Source organism: Tachyglossus aculeatus, chromosome 11 (assembly GCF_015852505.1).
Source record: "Tachyglossus aculeatus isolate mTacAcu1 chromosome 11, mTacAcu1.pri, whole genome shotgun sequence".
Lineage (NCBI taxonomy): Eukaryota > Metazoa > Chordata > Mammalia > Monotremata > Tachyglossidae > Tachyglossus > Tachyglossus aculeatus.
The window spans coordinates 5,916,104-5,934,686 of NC_052076.1; the positions used below are offsets into that span (position 1 = coordinate 5,916,104).

At 52.1% G+C, this 18,583-nt stretch overlaps 1 protein-coding gene across 1 annotated transcript; it reads right to left on the reverse strand.

Annotated features, from left to right (window-relative positions):
* Nucleotides 1-319: 319 nt before the first annotated feature.
* On the reverse strand, nt 320-18,002 carry MMP2 (matrix metallopeptidase 2). Its single transcript, XM_038754690.1, has 13 exons — nt 17,671-18,002; nt 15,497-15,723; nt 14,520-14,668; nt 13,392-13,520; nt 12,235-12,408; nt 10,771-10,944; nt 8,874-9,047; nt 8,605-8,760; nt 7,143-7,272; nt 6,807-6,943; nt 4,846-5,005; nt 797-906; nt 320-609 (listed from the first exon to the last, which is right to left on the reverse strand). The coding sequence occupies exons 1-13, from the start codon at nt 17,815-17,817 to the stop codon at nt 506-508; spliced, it is 1,971 nt and encodes a 656-aa protein (XP_038610618.1). The 5' UTR covers nt 17,818-18,002; the 3' UTR covers nt 320-505.
* Nucleotides 18,003-18,583: the final 581 nt, after the last annotated feature.

The following is an 18,583-nucleotide window of genomic DNA, read 5'->3' on the forward strand; positions in this document are numbered from 1 at the left end:
CTTCTCTGTGCCTCAGTTACCTCACCTGTAAAATGGGAATTGAGACTATGAGCCCCACGTGGGACAGGGACAGTGTCCAACCTGATTTGCTTGTATCTACTCCAGCACTTAGTTCAGTGCCTGGCACATAGTAAGCGCTTAACAAATACCACAATTATTGGAGCCTCTATTGTGCTCGGTCGGTAACTAGAGATGGGGCGGAGGATTCCCACATGGGTTATAAGCACCAGGGCATGTATGGAATATCAAAGTGCAGACAGACTCTGTTCTCTGAGACATACTTGAGAGTACATACAATAGACATCTCTGGGTCCCCAGGCCGGGAACGAACTGTACAGTATTTTAAATTATCGGGCACGAGAACCTACAGAGTACTAGTATTTAGTGTTTTGACAACCGGTTCCAGACCGGTCCATTAATAAGCTTTGAGATCTAAATTCTAATTACAGAGAAGGCATAAAGTAAGAATAGAAGCAAATATTGGGTTATGAATCGTCCTTAGACCTCAGCAGCCCAGCCAGTCGGATTTGATGCTGCCAACTTTAACGATCTTCAAACTCTTGTCCTCCATTTTGAGATAATACCAGTCCTTGAAGAAGTAGCTGTGCCCTGTGAGGGGAAGAAAAGGAAGGGAGTTTCACGAGATCTATCAGCCTGCCCCTCTGGCCCGGGTTCCAAGTTCCACTGCTCGGAAGCGGTGCCCATGTTCACGGGGACCTGGGGACTGGGGTGGGGGCAATCACTGGTTCTGGAGTGAGGGGGATTGTCAGAGGTCAGAAGGCAGACGGAGGCTTACCGCTCCCCTGAAGGTCCAATGCCGCATCTGGGCTGTCGGGGACTCCGTTCCAAGAGTCGGCTATGAGCTTGGGAAAACCGGGATCCATTTTCTTCTTCACTTCGTTGTACCTGAAGGGCAGGGAGGGTTGCGGTGAGTCTGGGCCCCAAATATTGTTGGTAGAACCAGTTCCTCAGTTGGAAAGGGCCAGCCGTGGACTTAAAGCAGGGTGAGCCAGCTGTGGTATAACCCACAGGCTTTAACTGGGTCAAGGGAGGGAGTGTAGTCTAGTGGAAAGAGAGTCAAGAGACACAGGTTCTAACCCCTGCTCTGATGCTGGGGCTTTGGGCAAGTCACTTTTTACCTCTATACCTCAGTTTTCTCATTTGAAAATGGGGATGTTTCTTGCCCTCCTTACCCCTTAGACTGCACCCAATCACTCTAGTGCTTAGCATGGTGCTTGGCACAGAGTGAGCACTTAATGAATTCCATTGGGTGGTTTTAGTCAAAGCTGCTTGACCTGTGTTGTGAGAAATGTGATGTTGAAAGCTCGTTTGGCTTCATGGCTGAAGTTGGAGTTATTTATGCTTGGGGCCCTTCACTCTGCTTGGTGACTGAGTTGGCCTGTAAGTGCCAAAGCCTGCGGCATTTAAGATGGCCACCCTCCAGGAACACCAGGCCAATGGTGCCAACACTAATAGAGAGAGTCTTCCATCTGTAACTTCAATGACCCCTGTTTTTGCTCAGTCTCCTAGAAATATTAGATTATAAACTCCTTGAAGGCAGGAAACATGTCTTTTGCTGTTGTTGAATGCTCCCAAATATTTAACATGGAACTTGGCCCACAACAGGAGTTCAGCCAATGCCACTGATTAATTGATTGATCTCCTGCCTAACTCTTTGAGCCCCACTCTAAGGATCCCCCTTCTGTTCACCTCCTGGGTAGTAATAATAATAAGTATTATTGTTATGATAGTGATATTTACTACATGCCAGGCACTGTGCTTAAGCACTGAGGTAGATACAGGGTGATCAGCTCAGAAACAGTCTCGTCCCATATAGGGTTCATAGTCTAGCGGGGAGGAAGAATGGATATTTAATTCCCAGTCAACAGATGAAGAAACTGAGGCACATAGAAATTAAGAGACTAGCCCAAGGTCCAAAAGCAGGCAGACAATCAGTGGGATTTATAGAAAACTATACTAAGCACTTGAAAGAGTACAACAATCACTCATTGAACCCTTTCTGTGTACAGAGCACTGTACTACATTCTTGGGAGAAAGTTGGTAGACACATTCCCTGATCACAACAGGCTTACAGTCGAGAAGGAAGTGGCAGAATAGGGATTAGAACCCAGGTTTCCTAAGTCCCAGGCCCATGCTCTTTCCACTAGGCCATGGGTAGTATCTCTGGACCTGGAAAGGTCTTGGAAATAAGTTCTGGGGTTTCTGTTTTAGGCCTGGAAATTTCAGACTGTGTGTGATGTGTCCTGCTTCCTAACTGGCCATTATTTCTGTAAGAGCAGTGATAATGAACAGTGAAGCTGTTTCATTTCTTCAAAGGAAATGTGTTGGGCCCCAAAGAGGTTGAGCCACTGACGGGGGCAGCGGGCCCAATAGAAAGAATAGTGGCCTGGGAATCAGGAGACCTGGGTTCTAATCCCTACTCTGTGATCTTGGGCAAGTGACAACTTCTCGGTGACTTAGTTTCCTCCTGGGTAAAATGGGAGGTAAATACAAGTTCTCCTTCTACCTTAGACAGTGAGGCCCCTGGGGAACAGGGACTGTATCTGATCAGATTATCTTATATCTCCCCCAGTGCTTAGGGAGGTGTTTGGCAACTTCACAAAGCTCAACAAATACTACAATTATTGGGGGACTTCGGTGGGGGACAGGAACCAAAGGGGAGACACGTTAGGTCACCAAGGCAGGCTCTAGATTCAAGGGGGCCTACTTATTCGACACAATTTCACCTCTGACCTTTCCATTTGTGCCATCCCATCAGCCACCTCTGCCCTCATGGATCTGCCTATTAATTGATTTTTAGGAATTAATGTTATCCCTAGTGCCTACCATTTACATTTCTCTTCTCTGGTTTAAACTGCGGGCTGTACCACAGTTTGTAATCACTGCCTTCCCCATGAGGGATTGAGAAGCATTGTGGCTTTAGGAGAAAGAGTCCAGGACTGGGAGTCAAAAGATCTGCGTTTTAATCCAGACTCTGCCTCTTGCCTGCTGAGTGACCTTGGGCAAGTCACTTTACTTTGTGTGTCAGTTCCCTCATCTGTAGAATGGGAATTCAATACCTATTCTCCCTCCTAGGTATACTGTGAGTCCCGTGTGGGACAAGGGCGGTATATAAACTGATTATCTTGTATCAACCCCAGAGTTTCACACATCACAGGCACTCAACGAATACCACAGTTATTATAATGATGTGATTATTAGCTCTACTAGGGAAGGGACAGCATCTCTGATTTCTTTTGCAAGTTCCCCACTGTCCTTCACTTTCGAACAGCCCAAACCCAATCGACACTAATTCCAGTCTTACCCTCAGTAGGTGCCCATCCCAGTGTTCTGCACACAGAAGGTCCTCAGTACATAGGCTGTAAGCCTCATGTGGGTCAGGGACTGTAACTGATCTGATTATCTTTTATCTACTCCACCTCTTAGTGTGGTGCTTGGCATATAGTAAGTGCTTAATAAATACTACAATAATAATAATGATAATTATTAAATACCTGTTCTCCTTCTACCTTAGACTCTGTGTCCCTGCTCTGGGACAGGAACTATATCTGACCACCAACTCTGCTGCATTGTACTCTCCCAAGAGCTTAACACAATGCTCCGCACACAAGTGCTTAATACATACCAATGACTGATTGAACGATGGGTCTCTCTCTTACATACCCTCTACTCTCCCTTGTCCCGGGAACTTCTGGATCCTCCTAAACCCTGGCCTCCAGACCCCGTCAATTAATCAACCAATCAATGGTATTTATTGAGGGCATACTGTGTGCAGAGCACTGTATTCTAAGCACTGGGGAGAGTACAGTATAATAGGGTTCCCTGCCCACAACAAGCTTACAGCCTAGTCAGGCCCAAGACTGCTGTCCACATGGCAGCAGCCAGCAAGGCCAAGACCAGCCTGTCCCTTTCTCGAGAGGGTTTTCCCTCCACATGGACCGGAACAGGGTGAGGAGCAGGAGAAATCCCTGAGCATTCAGACACCTATCAGATTCCATACAAATGATATACGAAAAGAAGACAGCAGTGGACATTTCCTGCTTTAAAAGTGACGTGGTGATGGCTCAGCTCTAGGACAGTGGGTTCTATGGCAGAGAACACCAAGGAGTGCGATCTCTCAGCTCAGTCTGGGCCATCCGTTCCAAACGAGCCTAGCTCCATTCCAGCCATCCCCCAGCCTCTGGCTCCCACCTCTCTCAATCAATCAACATCGAGCCCTTAGTGTGTTCAGAGCGCTACATTAAGTGCTTGGGAGAATACGATGTTAGAAACGGTAGACACATTCCTTGCTCTCGGTGAGCTTACGGTCTAGGGGGATGTGCCCCCAACCCACCTCCCCTCCTCAGACCAGCTCCCAGCTTCAAGCAGCCAGCTCAGCCCCCTAATTCTGGCTCTTAAATCTAGGTCACATAGACAGCAGCGGCAGGACACACCCAGGACCCAGCCACCTGAGGTCAGCAAGAAAACCGCCAGCACCTCATCTTCCTGCACACTCTCAGGGGACCTTTAACCACCCCCAAGCCAGGCCTCCCCTCTGGACCATCTCATTCTGCCTTTCAGGAGCTCACTGAGCCCACACACATCCTGCCAGGAAACGGTCTTTCCCGGCCCCTGGCTCCACCTCAGCCGTCCTCTGGCTCTGTGACCTGGAGGTGGCCGGGCTGTGGCCTGGCTCTGGCCTAGCCGCCTCCCGCTTTGCCTGGGCTGAGGGCCCAGTTGTGGGCCCGGTTGTGGTCTGGGAGGGCCCTGGCTACACTCCAGCTCTCCTCCCGCTGTGTGACCTGGCCGAAGGCCGGGCTCTGGCCCTCTGGTGACCCGTCCTACCTCCAGAACTTCTCTCCCGAGAAGATGTATGTCTTCTTGTTTTTGCTCCAGTTAAACACAGCATCGACATGTGTCACGTCAGCAGGAAGACCCAGGCTGCTGAGTTTCTTTGGGTACCCCCTCTCCAGGGTGCTGGCTGCGTAGACCCAATACTCATCCCCTGGTGCGAGACAAAACCCATACACATACACACACTGTCACCAACCCTCCGGAGAGCCCCCAGCCTCCTGGCCACCCCCTCAGCTGAGGCATTTCACCCCGACCTATCTAGTTCTTGGGTTCAATACAGCAGCAACAGAAGCAGTAGTAATTGTGGTGGTAATAACAGTAGTAATAATAGTAATAATAATAATAATAATAATAACAATAATAATAATAATAACGAAGGCATTTGTTAAGCGCTTACTATGTGCGAAGCACTGTTCTAAGTGCTGGGGGATAAAAGATGACCAGGTTGTCCCACGCGGGGCTCACAGTCTTAATTCCTATTTTACGGATGAGGTAACTGAGGCTCAGAGAAGTTAAGTGACTTGCCCAAGGTCACACAGCAGACATGTGGTGGAGCTGGGATTAGAACCCATGACCTCTGACTCAGGCTCTTTCCACTGAGCCATGTTGCTGTGAAGCAGTATGGTCTAATAGATAAAGCCTGCATCTGAGAGTCAGAGGTCATGGGTTCTAATTCCGCCTCCACCACTTGTCTGCTGTGTCACCTTGGGCAAGTCACTTAAATTCTCTGGGCCTCAGCTACCTCATCTGTAAAATGGGGATTAAGACTGAGAGTCCCTGTGGGATATGGACTGTGCCCAACCTGATTAGCTTGTAACTACCCCAGTGCTTAATACAGTGCCTAGCACATAGTAAGTGCTTAACAAATACAATTAAAAAACAAAACAAAACAGACTAGTGTGGGAGGGAAATGTAGTGGAAAGGTCTTTCTGAAGTAGGGAGCATCCTCACTATGACCACCCTCCTTCCTCCTGGATTTCAGCTCATTGTGGGTAGGAATATGTCTGTTGTTATGTTATACTCTCCCATGCACTTAGTACAGTGCTTTGCACACAATAACTGCTCAATAAATACGATTGAATGAATGAATCTCTGCTTGGAGATGAGATGGAGTTGTTAATGCCCTCAGAAGAAGGTCTACTTCAGCCCCGGGCTCTACTCCCCCACATTCATTCACCGTACTCGTCAATCAATGGTATTTATTGAGCACTTACTATGTGCAGAGCACTGTATTAAGAGCTTGGGAGAGTACAACATCATTAGCAGACCTTTTCCCAGCCCATAATCAGCTCACAGTTTGGAGGGAGACATTACTATAGATAATTTCTAATATAAAGATACATAAACAAATGCTGTGAGATACAGCATGGGGTGAATTTCAAATGTCCAGAGGTCACAAATCCAAGTGCAAGAGAGGAGACTGGGAGGGGGCGAAGTGAAATTCTGAGACACCAGTGAGAGGGGATGGAGGGGAAGACTGAGGAAGACAGAAGACCTGCGTTCTAATTCCAGCTCCGCCACTTGCCTGCTGTGTGCTCTTGGACAAGTCATTTCTCTGTGCCTGCATTTCCTTATCTATAAAATGGGGATTCGATACCTAATTTCCCTCCCCCTTCGACTGTGACTCTCATGTGCGACAGTTACTGTATCTGATCTGATTATCTTGCTTCTACTCCTGCGCTTAGCACAGGACTTGGCTCATACTACGAGATAGCCTCTTACAGTGATTGACATCCAATAGGGGCACCACAGCATAGAAATCTGTCAGGATCACCATTCATTCAATTGTATTTATTGAGCGCTAACTGTGCACAAAGCACTGTACTAAGCACCAGAATGGGCAGCGCTCACTGTGCCTGGAGCAGAGTGGGTGAGTGGGGTGTTCCCGAACGCTTGTGTCAGCAGAGAAGGGAGGCCAGGCCCCATCCCTCTGCCTCTCCAGCCCCCCTTACCTGAAAAAAACACAGACTTCTCCTCCTGGGGGGCCTCGTAGACCGCGTCGATCTTCTCTGGCAAGTCAGGCCAGAACGTGGCAATGAGCAAGGGGCCCGTGATCTTGCTCTGGGGGCTCGTTTTCCGCCACAGGAATCTGGACAGATTAGAGCGGATGTCCAGGGGGGCTAAATTGGGATGATTCAGCCTCACAGCTGGCTCTCATCTCCCTGGGCAGGGCCTGCCCTGAAGGGCGGAGGGGAGGGCAGAGAAGGGAGGAAAGAGAAGGGGAGGGGAACAGGAAGAAGGGGGAAAGGAGACAGATGAGAGGTATGGGGGGGTGCACAGGCACTCACCTGTCCTTGAAGAAAAACGTCTCACCCCGAATCTGTGAAACGCCATCAAACACGATGTCCTGTTTGCAGATCTCCGGGGTGACAGGGCCCAGAGTAGGGCTGGGGCCAGGGACAAAGTCGGTAGATCCTCCTGGAATGAGCAGAGGTGACCTCTGACCCCAGGCTCCCTGACCAGGCCCTTCGTCTCCCAGCCTGGCCAGTGGTTGTGGGGATGAGGGGAAAGAGGGAGGCCTAGTGCTTTCCTGAGAAGTTTTACGTGACCAGCTACACTTCCCTAAACACAAAAAAGCAGCTTGGCCTAGTGGACAAAACACAGGCCTGGGACTCAGAAGAACCTGGGTTCTAATCCCAGCTTGTCTGCTGTGTGAGACCTTGGGCAAGTCACTTCATTTCTCTGTGCCTCTGTTCCCTCACCTGCAAAATAGGGATTGATTGTGAGCTTCATGTGGGTCAGGGACAGTGTTCAACCTAATTAGCTTGTATCTACTCCAGTGCTTAGAACAGTGCCTGGCACAGAGTTAGTGCTTAACAAATACCATCAAAGAGAAAAAACCTGCTGAGGGGGGGACTTAACAACTCTCTGGGGAGACCTATTGGGAAGGGGGCTCACAACAGGAACAACAATTGGCCGACAGCTAATAGGTGAGAAGAGAGGCATATGGGATTGGTTTATGTTGGTCACCTGTGGGGGTGTTTTGGAAGGGGCCTGGGTAGGACAGGAGGGAGAAACATGTAATGCAATTGGACAGGGAGAAGGGTATTTCAAGGAGCACCTTGAGGCTGCATAATAATAATAATCATGGTATTTGTTAAACCTTTACTTACTATGTATCAAGCACTGCACTAAGTGGTGGGGTAGATACAAGATACTCAGGCCGGACACAGTCCCTACTCCAACCACAATTCAAATTCTACATATGAGGGAGAACACGTTTTGAAGCCCCATTTTACAGATAAGGAAACTGGGGCACAGAGAAGTGAAGTGACTTGCCAGAGTTACACAGCAGGCAAGTGGCAGGGCCAAAATTATGATGATGAAGATGATGATGATAATAATAATAATAATAATAATAATAATTGTGGTATGTTTTAAGTGCTTACTGTGTGTCAAGCACTGTTTTAAGTGCTGGGGAAGATATAAGATAATCTGGTCAGACTCTGGCCCTGTTCCACAAAGTGTTCACAATCTAAATAGGAAGGAGAACAGGTATTGAATCTCCATTTTACAGATGAGATAACTGAGGCCCAGAGAAGTGAAGTGACTTGGCCAAGGTCACACAGCAGATATGTGGTGGAGCCAGAATTAGAACCCAGGTCCTCTGACCCCTCAGGTCCACACTCTTTCTATTTCTAAAAGAAGTGGATTCCTCTGAACCCAAGCCCCTCTCACAGATGACACCTCCCTGACCCACCGCCCCCGTGGTCTCCCCATGGGGCGGGGTGGGGTGGGGGGAATGTTTACCATAAAGTTCCTGGATGCCTTTGATGTCATCGTTGGACAGGCGGAAGCTCTTGGTGAAGGTGTAGATGGGGGCCATCAGGGCCCCAGGGTCCTCTGAGTGTTCCAGGCCCATGGCGTGACCGAACTCGTGGGCAGCCACCAGGAACAGGCTGTAACCTGTGCAGAACCCGGGTGGAAGGGCAGGGAGCGGTAAGCCTCTTGAGTTCCAGGCATCACTGGGAACCCCCCGGCGGCAAGGGGCAATACGAGGCTCTCCCGCGGGGACTCACCCTGGTCTGGGCAGAATCCCCACTTGCGATCGTCGTCGTAGTTGGCGGAGGTGGCACACCACATCTTGCCGTCACTGCGACCGGCGCTGGTGCAGGATTCGTGCTTGTTCCCCAGGAAGGTGAAGGGAAACACACAGGGGGCTCCCTCCGAGTTCCCCCCGACTGTCGACATGGCTGAGGGGTACAGGAGGATGAGGTTCACTTGGGGTGGGGTACGGGGGGAGGGGGAAGGGGCACGCACTGCAGACCCAGGGTGGAGGATTGCCAGCTTGTACTTACCAAGCGCTTAGTACAGTGCTCTGCACACAGTAAGCACTCAATAAATACAATTGATTGATTGATTGAGGGGAGGAGACGGGGACTTCCAGGGGATTAAGGGGGATGAGGGGGTCAGTGTCTTCCAGGAGTCTGGATGGGGGATCAGGAGAACAGCTATTGCCCCAGCCTGACTTTTGACCCCTGACTTCTGCCAATCAGTCAGTCCTTGGTACTTATTGAGAGCTTGACTGTGTGCAGAACACTGTACTGAGCACTGATGAGAGAAGAACAGAGTACCCTGCCAGGCCCCTGATTCTGAGGGGAGACACAGGAGGCAGCGGGACCTAGCGGAAAGAGCCAAAATTCTAGTGTCAGGTCTGCCCCTGGCCTGCTCTATGACCTTGGACAAATCACTTAGCCTCTTGGGCCTCAGTTTCCTCATCTGTAAAAGGGTCCTAATAGTTCCTGCCTGTCCCTACTCTTACCCAATGTGGGACATGGACTTTGTCCACTCTGATTATCTTTTATCTATCCCAGTGGTTAGTACTTTTTTAATGGAATTTGTTAAGCGCTTACTATTTCCCAGGCACTGTACTCAGCACTGGGGTAGATATAAATTAATCAAGTTGGACACAGTCCACGTCCCACATGGGGCTCACTGTCTAAATCCCCATTATACAGATGAGGTAACTGAGGCCCAGAGAAGGTCACAGCAGACAAGTGGCAGAGCAGGGATTAGAACCCAGGACCTTTTGGCTCCCAGGCCTGTGCTCTATCCACTAGCCCATGCTGCGCCTCAGTATTTAGTAAGGTTTAATAATTACCATGGTTATCATTATTTGCACCTTTCCAGCCCCCAACTCCACCCCTATGGTGTCCCGGCTCTGCCACTTGTCTGCTGTGCGACCTTGGGCAAGTCACTTCACTTCTCTGGGCCTCAGTTACCTCACCTGTAAAATGGGGATTGAGACTGTGAGCCCCACAAGGGACAGGGACTGCGTCCAACCCAACTTGCTTATATCCACTCCAGTGCTTAGAACAGTGCCTCGCACATAGTTAAGTGCTTAACAAATTCCATTCACAACACTGTAGCTAGACTCCTCTACACTGAACGCTAACTGTGGACAGGGAACGCATCTACCAACTAAGTTATATCATACTCTCCCAAGCACTTAGTACAGTGCTCTGCACATAGTAAGCGCTCAATAAATATGATCGAATGAATGCTCTGCACATAGTAATAATAATGATGGCATTTATTAAGCGCTTACTATGTGCAAAGCATTGTTCTAAGTGTTGGGGAGGTTACGAGGAGACCAGGTTGTCCCACGGGGGGCTCACAGTCTTAATCCCCATTTTACAGACGAGGTAGCAGGCACAGAGAAGTTAAGTGACTTGCCCAAAGTCACACAGCTGACAATTGGTGGAGCCGGGATTTGAACCTATGACCCCTGACTCCAAAGCCCGTGCTCTTTCCACTGAACCACGCTGCTTCTTCTCAATGAATACTATTGATTGATTAATTGATCGGCTCCTCTGGCTTTTGCTAGAGTAGTGGTAGTCGGCTGGGAGTTGGGGTTAGGGGGCAGTGAGATGGGTCAGGGCAGGGACTGGGGGCTGAGGGCGGGGTCACACGCACCAGTCTCCGGGCAGAAGCCGTACTTCTTGTCACGGTCATAATCCTCGGTGGTCCCGCACCAACGGTAGCCGTCTGTCCGGCCCTCTGTGGTGCAGCTGTCATAGGAGGAGCCCTGGAACTTGAAGGGGAACTTGCAGGGCTGCCCCTCCGCATTGCCCCCCATGGTGAACAGCGCTGCAGCCGCCCGGGGGATGCAGGAGGAGAAAGGGAAGGAGGAGGAGGAGGAGGTCAGCGCCACAGAGCTGGAGACGATGACCGATGCCTCACAGCCAGAGATGCGCAACTTGGGGCACACAGCCAGACACACAACCGGTGCCACACAGCCAGAGATGCACAACCAGTGCCACACAGCTAGACACACACAGCCAGAGACACACAGCCAGCGCCACACAGCCAGAGATGCACAACCAGTGCCACACAGCCAGACACACACAACTGGTGCTACCCAGCCAGAGACACAAATGGTGCCCCAGAACTAGTGCTGTCCAGCTTGAGATGTAGGAAGAGCCACACTGCCAGGGAGACCAAGGGAGCTCTCTGCCTCCTGGTTCTCTATCCCAGGCATTTCTGGGGGACTGGGACAACTGGGAAGGTTGGGCAGGGATGGGGGAGCTCCAGTATTTGGGGTTCTGCCCAACCCCTTGTAGAGACAGGCCGCAGGGGAGGGAGAGAAAAGGCAGAGACACCCCAGGCCTTAAGCCTGCTCCTCAGATGGAGGCTGTGGGAAGGAGGGGGCCCTGGGGAGATGGTCTGGGGCTGGTATGTGGGAAGGGTCCAGCTGCCCGGGGAAGACAGCCGGCCGAGCAGGCCGAGCTCCCAGAGAAGGACGACTCTACAAAATGGTGTTCTGGAATCCCGAACCGGCGGCTGACTGCAATGTGCTTAACAAGGACCATCTGTGAGCGAGCCGCCTCAGATCTGCCAGACGTGACGCCAGCCCCATCCATCCCCTTCCCGCCGCCCGCCCCTCCAGCTCTCCCTCCCTTGCCCCGCGGGCCCTTAGCCACAGCTTCTCTCTCTGCTAGGGGGACGTTTTGGGGGAGGAGGCCCCAGCCAGGCAGGGAGGACTCCGGGCGTCCTTCAGGGTTAACTCCTTGTACACCCAGAGGGAATACAGCACGCTTTGGCCAGGCAGGATCGAACAGCTGTATTCCGCTGCCCTCTGACCTTTGCCAGCTGGTATGTTTCCTATCAGCCCTTTCTCCAGGACAGCCCACCCACCCACCACCTTCCACCGCTTCCGATCTCGGTCTCCGAGGCCTGGTGGCCCCGGCAGTCCCAGCCCTGGAATTAGAGGAGCCTCGAGGAGCTGCAACAGGACTTGGCCTGGGCCTCATAATTCATGGTCTTCCAGGATTCAGCTCCATGCCTCTTCCAAGACCTCTCCGAGCCCCTGCCCCGCTGCCTTAGTAGCATCCTCCCTCTCCCCGGCCGGGGTGCCCCGCTCTGACAGAGGGGACTCACATTCATGGGGGCAGAAGCCGTACTTCCCCTCAGACTCAAAGTCGTAGGAGGTGGAGCACCAGAGGAAGCCATCGCTGCGGCCGGCATCGGTACAGCTGGTGTACTCCTTGCCGTTGAACAGGAACGGGAATCTGCAGTATTCGCCATCAGCATTCCCATACTTCACCCTGACCACTGCGGCGTGGGAGAGAGAACCGCACCCCTGAGTCACTGGTGGAGAGCGTCGGACCCCCCTCTTCACAGGACGCAGGGCCGCCTCAGGCCGGGGGCCACAGGGTGGCCCTCTCTGGCGTTGGCTCTCTGCTGACCTGTCCCACTGGGGCCCAGATTCCCCTGACCTGGAGACTCAGAAAGGCCCGCCCTGGACCAACTCCCTCCTGGGAGTGGAATTTCCCTAGACAGCAGTGGCGGTAAGGGATGCAGGCTCATAAAAATAATGATAATAATAATAATAAAGCTTTTTGTTGAGCGATTATTATATGCCTGACACTTTACTAAGCCCTGGGGTAGATATTAAATAATGGGTTAGACACAGTCCCTGTCCCCCATAGGGCTCACAGTCCTAATCTCCATTTTACAGATGAGGGAACTGAGCCACAGAGAAGTTAAGTGACTTGCCAAAGGTCACCCTACAGACAAATGGTGGAGCAGAGATTAGAGCTCTGGTCCTTCCGACTCCCAGGCCTGTTTTCTATCCACTAGGCAACTTTGCCTTGGGCCTGATACACAGTAGCTGGTGTACAATTGTGTAGCACAATTGGTTGACAAAATTGGTGTCATCAGACTTGGCAGGTGGGCACTGCCAGTGCCGGTCAAGATTTCATATGTTGCCTGCTCCCGGGTGCCCGCCTGCCTACCCCTCTGGTTACGGGAGAGGGACAGCAGTGTTGCCCAGACTAGGACAGGTGTTGGGGGAAGGGGTAACATCGGGACCCCTGTCTGTCTCTATGTCTCTGCCTAGCATCCCATCCCCTCCTCGTCCCAGCCCCCAACCCCCAGGTCTAGCCAGACTCATAATTCCAGTGGGCGCACAATGACCAGCTTGGAATCCTGGGATGGCTAGACCTGACTGACTCCCGGTGGTGTTTCTCGGCCTAGTTATGACAAGGCCTAGGGTGGTTTTCCCTTCCCTGGCATGGAGGGGCCAAGTTCCCTACCTTGTCCCTCGCCCAGAGTCCATAGCTCATCATCGTCGAAGTGGGAGTCTCCGCCTACCCCGGGTCCTGGGGCGAAGGCGTGAGCCAGCAAGCCATCTTTGCCGTCGAACGGGTAGCCATCCCCATGCTCTGAGAGAGAGAAAGAGAGAGAGAGAGAGAGAGAGAGAGAGAGAGAGAGAGAGAGAGAGAGAGAGAGAGAGAGAGAGAGAGAGAGAGAGAGGAGTTCAGCAGGCCGTGAGTGACTGTTGGCCGTGAGGAAGGACAGAAAAGAGCCCAACCAGGAGCCTTCCCTCTGAGGAAGACTTGCGCCCACCCACCTCACTGGCAACTCCATCCTCACCAAAGGAGACCTCCCCCCCTCCTCCCAGAGTTGATGCCCACTTCCAGGACCATCCTGTCTTCTGGCCACTGGCCCTGAGTTGAGCTGGCCCAGGCAGGACTCTGGGTCCAGGGGATTAGAGCCTCCAAGGAGGCAATCCCCAGCCCTTGGACCTCACTTGTGTCTGAACCTACCAGGAGCCGCACCTGGCAAGCCTGGAGTGCCTTGTGAGGAATCCCCAGGTCCCAGACGGAAGGGGTGGGAGGCTCAGACTGAGGCAGGGGATGGGTTGGACTTTCTCTCCCAGCCCCACAGGACTGACTGCATTAGGGTCACTCTCACCAACGGAGTCTAAAAACACAACACTGCCTGATCCATTGTCTATGTTGCTCACCCAATCCACCACCTCTTCTACCTTCACATCCACCCTAATCACCCCAGCATCCAATCTGCTCCGCCAACCACATTGCCCACCCTGCAGCCATGCTGACCACCTGCCCGCTGACTTGCTCAGCACGCCCTGGGCCCTAGCAGGAATGGAGGTGGCAGGGAGAGGACAGAGCAAGTGGCACTGGGCAAACCACTAGTGCTATCATTAATTCCTCTGGGCAGATGCTCGGGCCTGACATCTGTGTGATTGGACCAAAGCAACTCTGGGATTCTCCAGTCCATCCATCCACCCATCTACATCAGTGTCCACACTCCCAACTCCAGCATCTACAGACTCACCTGGGTCCCTACCACCCAGCCCTAAGTCTACTCTGTCCTACCCCGGGTCTTCCCTGCTCAGCCACATCCACCCTGCTTACCCCAGCGGCCAAAGTTGATCATGATGTCGGCCTCCCCATCGTGGAGCCGGGAGAACTTCAGTGGGGTGACGTCACTCCAGACCTGGAAAGCACGGGCGAAGGCATCGTCCACTGTCTCTGGGTCCAGGTCTGGGGTGTAGCCGATGATCCTGAGGGTGGGGAGGGGGGTTGTCACCGGAAACATATCCCAGAATGCACGGGCTCCCAACACCACCCCTTTCCCTGGCTTGGGCTGCCCTGGCCTAGTCCTGGCTGTGGTGTTCCTTTCAGCCATGGTGAGTTATTCTTCAGCTCGGACCAGTGTTTGGGCAGCACCTGGTCTTTGGCACCTGCATTGGTGAGGTGTGGCCCAGCCCCCAAGCCACCATGGAGTCCCCAGACCAGGGACTCAGCAGAAAGATTAAAATGCTTCAAAGTGTCTGCTCTGAAACAATTCCAACTGGAACGGTATTTATCTTAATGATGGTATTTGTTAAGCGCTTATATGTGCCATGCACCGTACTAAGCGCTGGGTTGGGTACAAACAAATTGGGTTGGACAGAGTCTCTGTCCCACGTGGGGCTCTCAGTTTCAAACCCCATTTTACAGAAGAGGTAACTGAGGCCAGGGAAGTGAAGTGACTTGCCCGAGGTTACAGAGCAGACAAGTGGTAGAATTGGGATTAGAATCCATGACCTGATTCTCAGGCCCGTGCTGTATCCACTGTGCCATGCTGCTATCTTATTAGCGATACCCTCTCCTGGACTCTCCTGCTACACTTTCATCCCCGCTGAGCCTATTATGTTTCCTTCAGTCTCTCTGCCTGATATCTTTAAGGCTTACATGGTGCTCAGTCTTGCCACTCTTCCCCTCCCCCTTACCAGGCTTTGCCTTTCCTCCTCTTTTGTGGGCTGTCTCTCCGCCCCCACCTTCCCACCACCCAGACATGCCAGCCCATCCCCAGCCCCTATTCTGCCCAAAGTGGACGATGGACAGACCTATATGAGATCTGGTTCTTATCCCACTTGGGCTTTCTGGGAAAGAAATTGTAATTGGCCACGTCTGGGTTCCCACAGCGTGGCTTCTTCATGGTGTCGATCGTGTTCTGGTCCAGCTCCCCAGTCTCTGGGAGCCCAAAGAACTTCTGCATCTTCTTTAAGGTGTCTTTCAGCACAAAGAGGTTGCATTTCTCCTTGGGGCAGCCGTAGAATGTGTTCAGATATTGCTGCAACACATAATAGCAAGAGTGTACCCCCAACCAAACACACTGACCGTTGTGGTTACGAGGAGGTACCGCTTAGAGCTCATGGTTACTAAGGTCCCTGGTTGGCCTGGCATCCTCTGACCAAATCACTGGCCCTGGGCAACCAGATCCCTTCACAAAATGTCTCTTCTCTGGGGGGGCCACCTCAATCTGACCCCAAATCCATCTGCCTTCTCCATGGCCCTCCATGTAATGACATCACTTCCTGTTCCATCTGGATTATAATATCGCTTCCTATTCTGCCTGAGATGTTCTGGCGTCTCTTTGGGGTGGCAGGGGACCAAGTGGGCAGATAATAATAATAATTGTGATAGTTGTTAAGTACTTACTATGTGCCAGATACTGTACTAAGTGTCGGGGAAGAAGATACAAGTAAATCAGGTTGGACACAGTCCCTGTCCCACATGGGGCTCACAGTTTTAACATGGGGCTCACAGATCCCTCTAGCTTGTGGGCAGGGAATATGTCTACCCACTCAGTTGTATTGTACTCTCCCAAGTGCTTAGTACAGTGCTTTGCACACCATAAGCAGTCAATAAATATCATCGATGGATTGAGATCCCAGCCGGGCGCTGCCTACCCTGCTTTCCCAAATTCACCCAGCCCTTCCCAGACTTGGGGACCAGGGAAGCCCAGGGTAGGACTTTAACTACGGGGGAACTCGGCCCCTGGAACTGGGCAGGGGGGTGGCAGGCATCGACTGGACCCCTGGCAAAGCTTGGCATAGGGGAAGCCTCCTTGTTTAGGTTGACTTGGCCTGTGTTCCCTGGTTACTGTCTGCTTCTGGCAGGGGCCATGGGGAGTAAAAGGGGAGGCCTCGGGTCCCCCCCACCCCAATCTAATCCCCCCTACCCCAGATTTGGGGGAGGGCAAGGCAGGCCGGGATGACTGGGGTGGCGGGGCAGGGGAAGTTGGGAGAAGTTTCCATAATGTACTCAGAAGTTCTGCAACAGTTAAAAACTCCACTCCTGGTCTCCTGCCAGGAGGCACGAGACTGATTTACTCGTCTGCGTCTCATTTCTCCTGCTCCTCCCCCGTCCACCCAACCCACCCTCCCCCACCCCTAAACCCGGAATCCGCCGGACCCGCAAAGCAGCCCCGGCCTGGCGGGGAGGGGATTGGAGGGGTACACTTAGTAGTGTCTGCTAAATCCACTAGACTCTCCCAAGCTCTTAATACAGAGCTCTGCACACCGTAAGCACTCAAGAAATTCCACTGATTGACTGAGTGTGAGTGAGTGTGTGAGTGACTGCACCCAGGGAAAAGACCAGAGACTCCAGCCTCTGGACAGTCCGAGTTGGTCATTACCTCCCTCCAACAGCCCGAGCCCCCCAGCCCATTGTAATTGTCTACAAAGCTCACTTAAAGCAAGAGGTTACCACGTAAACAATGTGACCCCAGCCTCTCTGAACGCCTCTAGGCCCCTCAGAATCAGGGCTAAGATTTGGGGGACAGGGGAGTTCCCTTCTACCTTCTTCCCCTAGAAAAGTTTCCCTCCCCAATCTTGCCAGCTTCCCTCTCCCCCGGCCCCGGGAGAGAATTCCGGGAGTCCTCTGGGACCAGATCAAACACCAATCATTTATTCCATCGTACTTATTGAGCGCTTACTGTGTGCAGAGCACTGTACCAAGTGCTTGGAAAGTACAATTTGGCAACAACAGTGGGCTCACAATCGGTGGGATTTACGAAGCACTCACTGTGTGAGCAACACTGTACTGAGCGCTTGGGAGAGACCAGTACAGTAGAGTTGGTAGAAGGGATCCCTGTCCTCCAGGAGTTTCCAGTCTAGCAGAGGAAGGCAGTTAAGGGAATCAGAGGGAGGGCAGAAGATGCTGCAATCTGCTGGCCCTGGGCAAAGACCCCCTCCACCCCCATCGCCACCCCCTTGACACAGGGAAAGACCCCTACCACAGCCAGTTCTTTGTCCGTGCGGGGAGAGACATCTCCTGGAAACTTGATGATAGGCGACGGGGCGGCTGCAGTAGGAGGCGAAACTCGAAGCACAAGAGTGTGTATAAAAAAGCAGATCACGGGAGAAGAAACTTGAGGTTTCATTTTGGTGCCCCCGACTCCTTCTCCTCTGTCTGCTCTTTGTCCTTTTCCTCCTCTTTCTCCCCTCCTCTTCCTCCTCCAGCCGCTGAGTTGTGAGATTCCTCCTGGAGATCTCCCGGCCCGCTTCCTAAAAGTGCATCTTGTCTGGTCAGTGCGGCCCTCTCGGGATGGGATTGTTCCCTGCTCCAGCAATTCCTTTGTATGTTTGAACGCCCAGATGCGCAATCTCCGGCTCCCCCCCGGCAAGGGGAAGTCTGAAACATGAGGAAAGGCCAATTGCCAGATGTGACCTACCGGGCTTTTAAGGTAGCAACGGGCAAATAAGAGGGGAGGGAAATTTCATTCCTGGAAGTTGGTTCGGCCATGGCTTACTCCTTTGACACCCTCTTCCCTGGCCAGGGGTCACAGACCAGGATCCCCATACATCCACCCCCAGTAATAATAATAATAATTAATAATTACGGTATTTGTTAAGCACCTACTGTACGTCAAGAACTGTTCTACGTGCTGGGGTAGGTACAAGGTAATCAGGTTGCTCCACATGGGGCTCACAGTTTTAATCCCCATTTTACAGATGAGGGAACTGAGGCACAGAGAAGTGAAGTGACTTGCCCAGGGTCACACAGCAGACAAGTGGCAGAACCGGGATTAGAACCCACATCCTGTGACTCCCAAGCCTGTGCTCTTTCCACTAAGCCACACTGCAACCCCTGACACAAATCCTGGCTTGCTCGGCCCAGGTGGTTGAGGGAGACGAGGGGGTCGTGGT

Coding starts and splice junctions, on each gene's coding strand:
- MMP2 (XM_038754690.1), bottom strand. CDS start 17,817: ATGAAACCTCAAGTTTCTTCTCCCGTGATCTGCTTTTTTATACACACT. Junction 907..4,845: donor TCGGGAGAGAAGTTCTGGAG/GTAGGACGGGTC, acceptor CCTGCCCTTCAG/GTACAACGAAGTGAAGAAGA. Junction 610..796: donor ATTGGACCTTCAGGGGAGCG/GTAAGCCTCCGT, acceptor TTCCCCTCACAG/GGCACAGCTACTTCTTCAAG.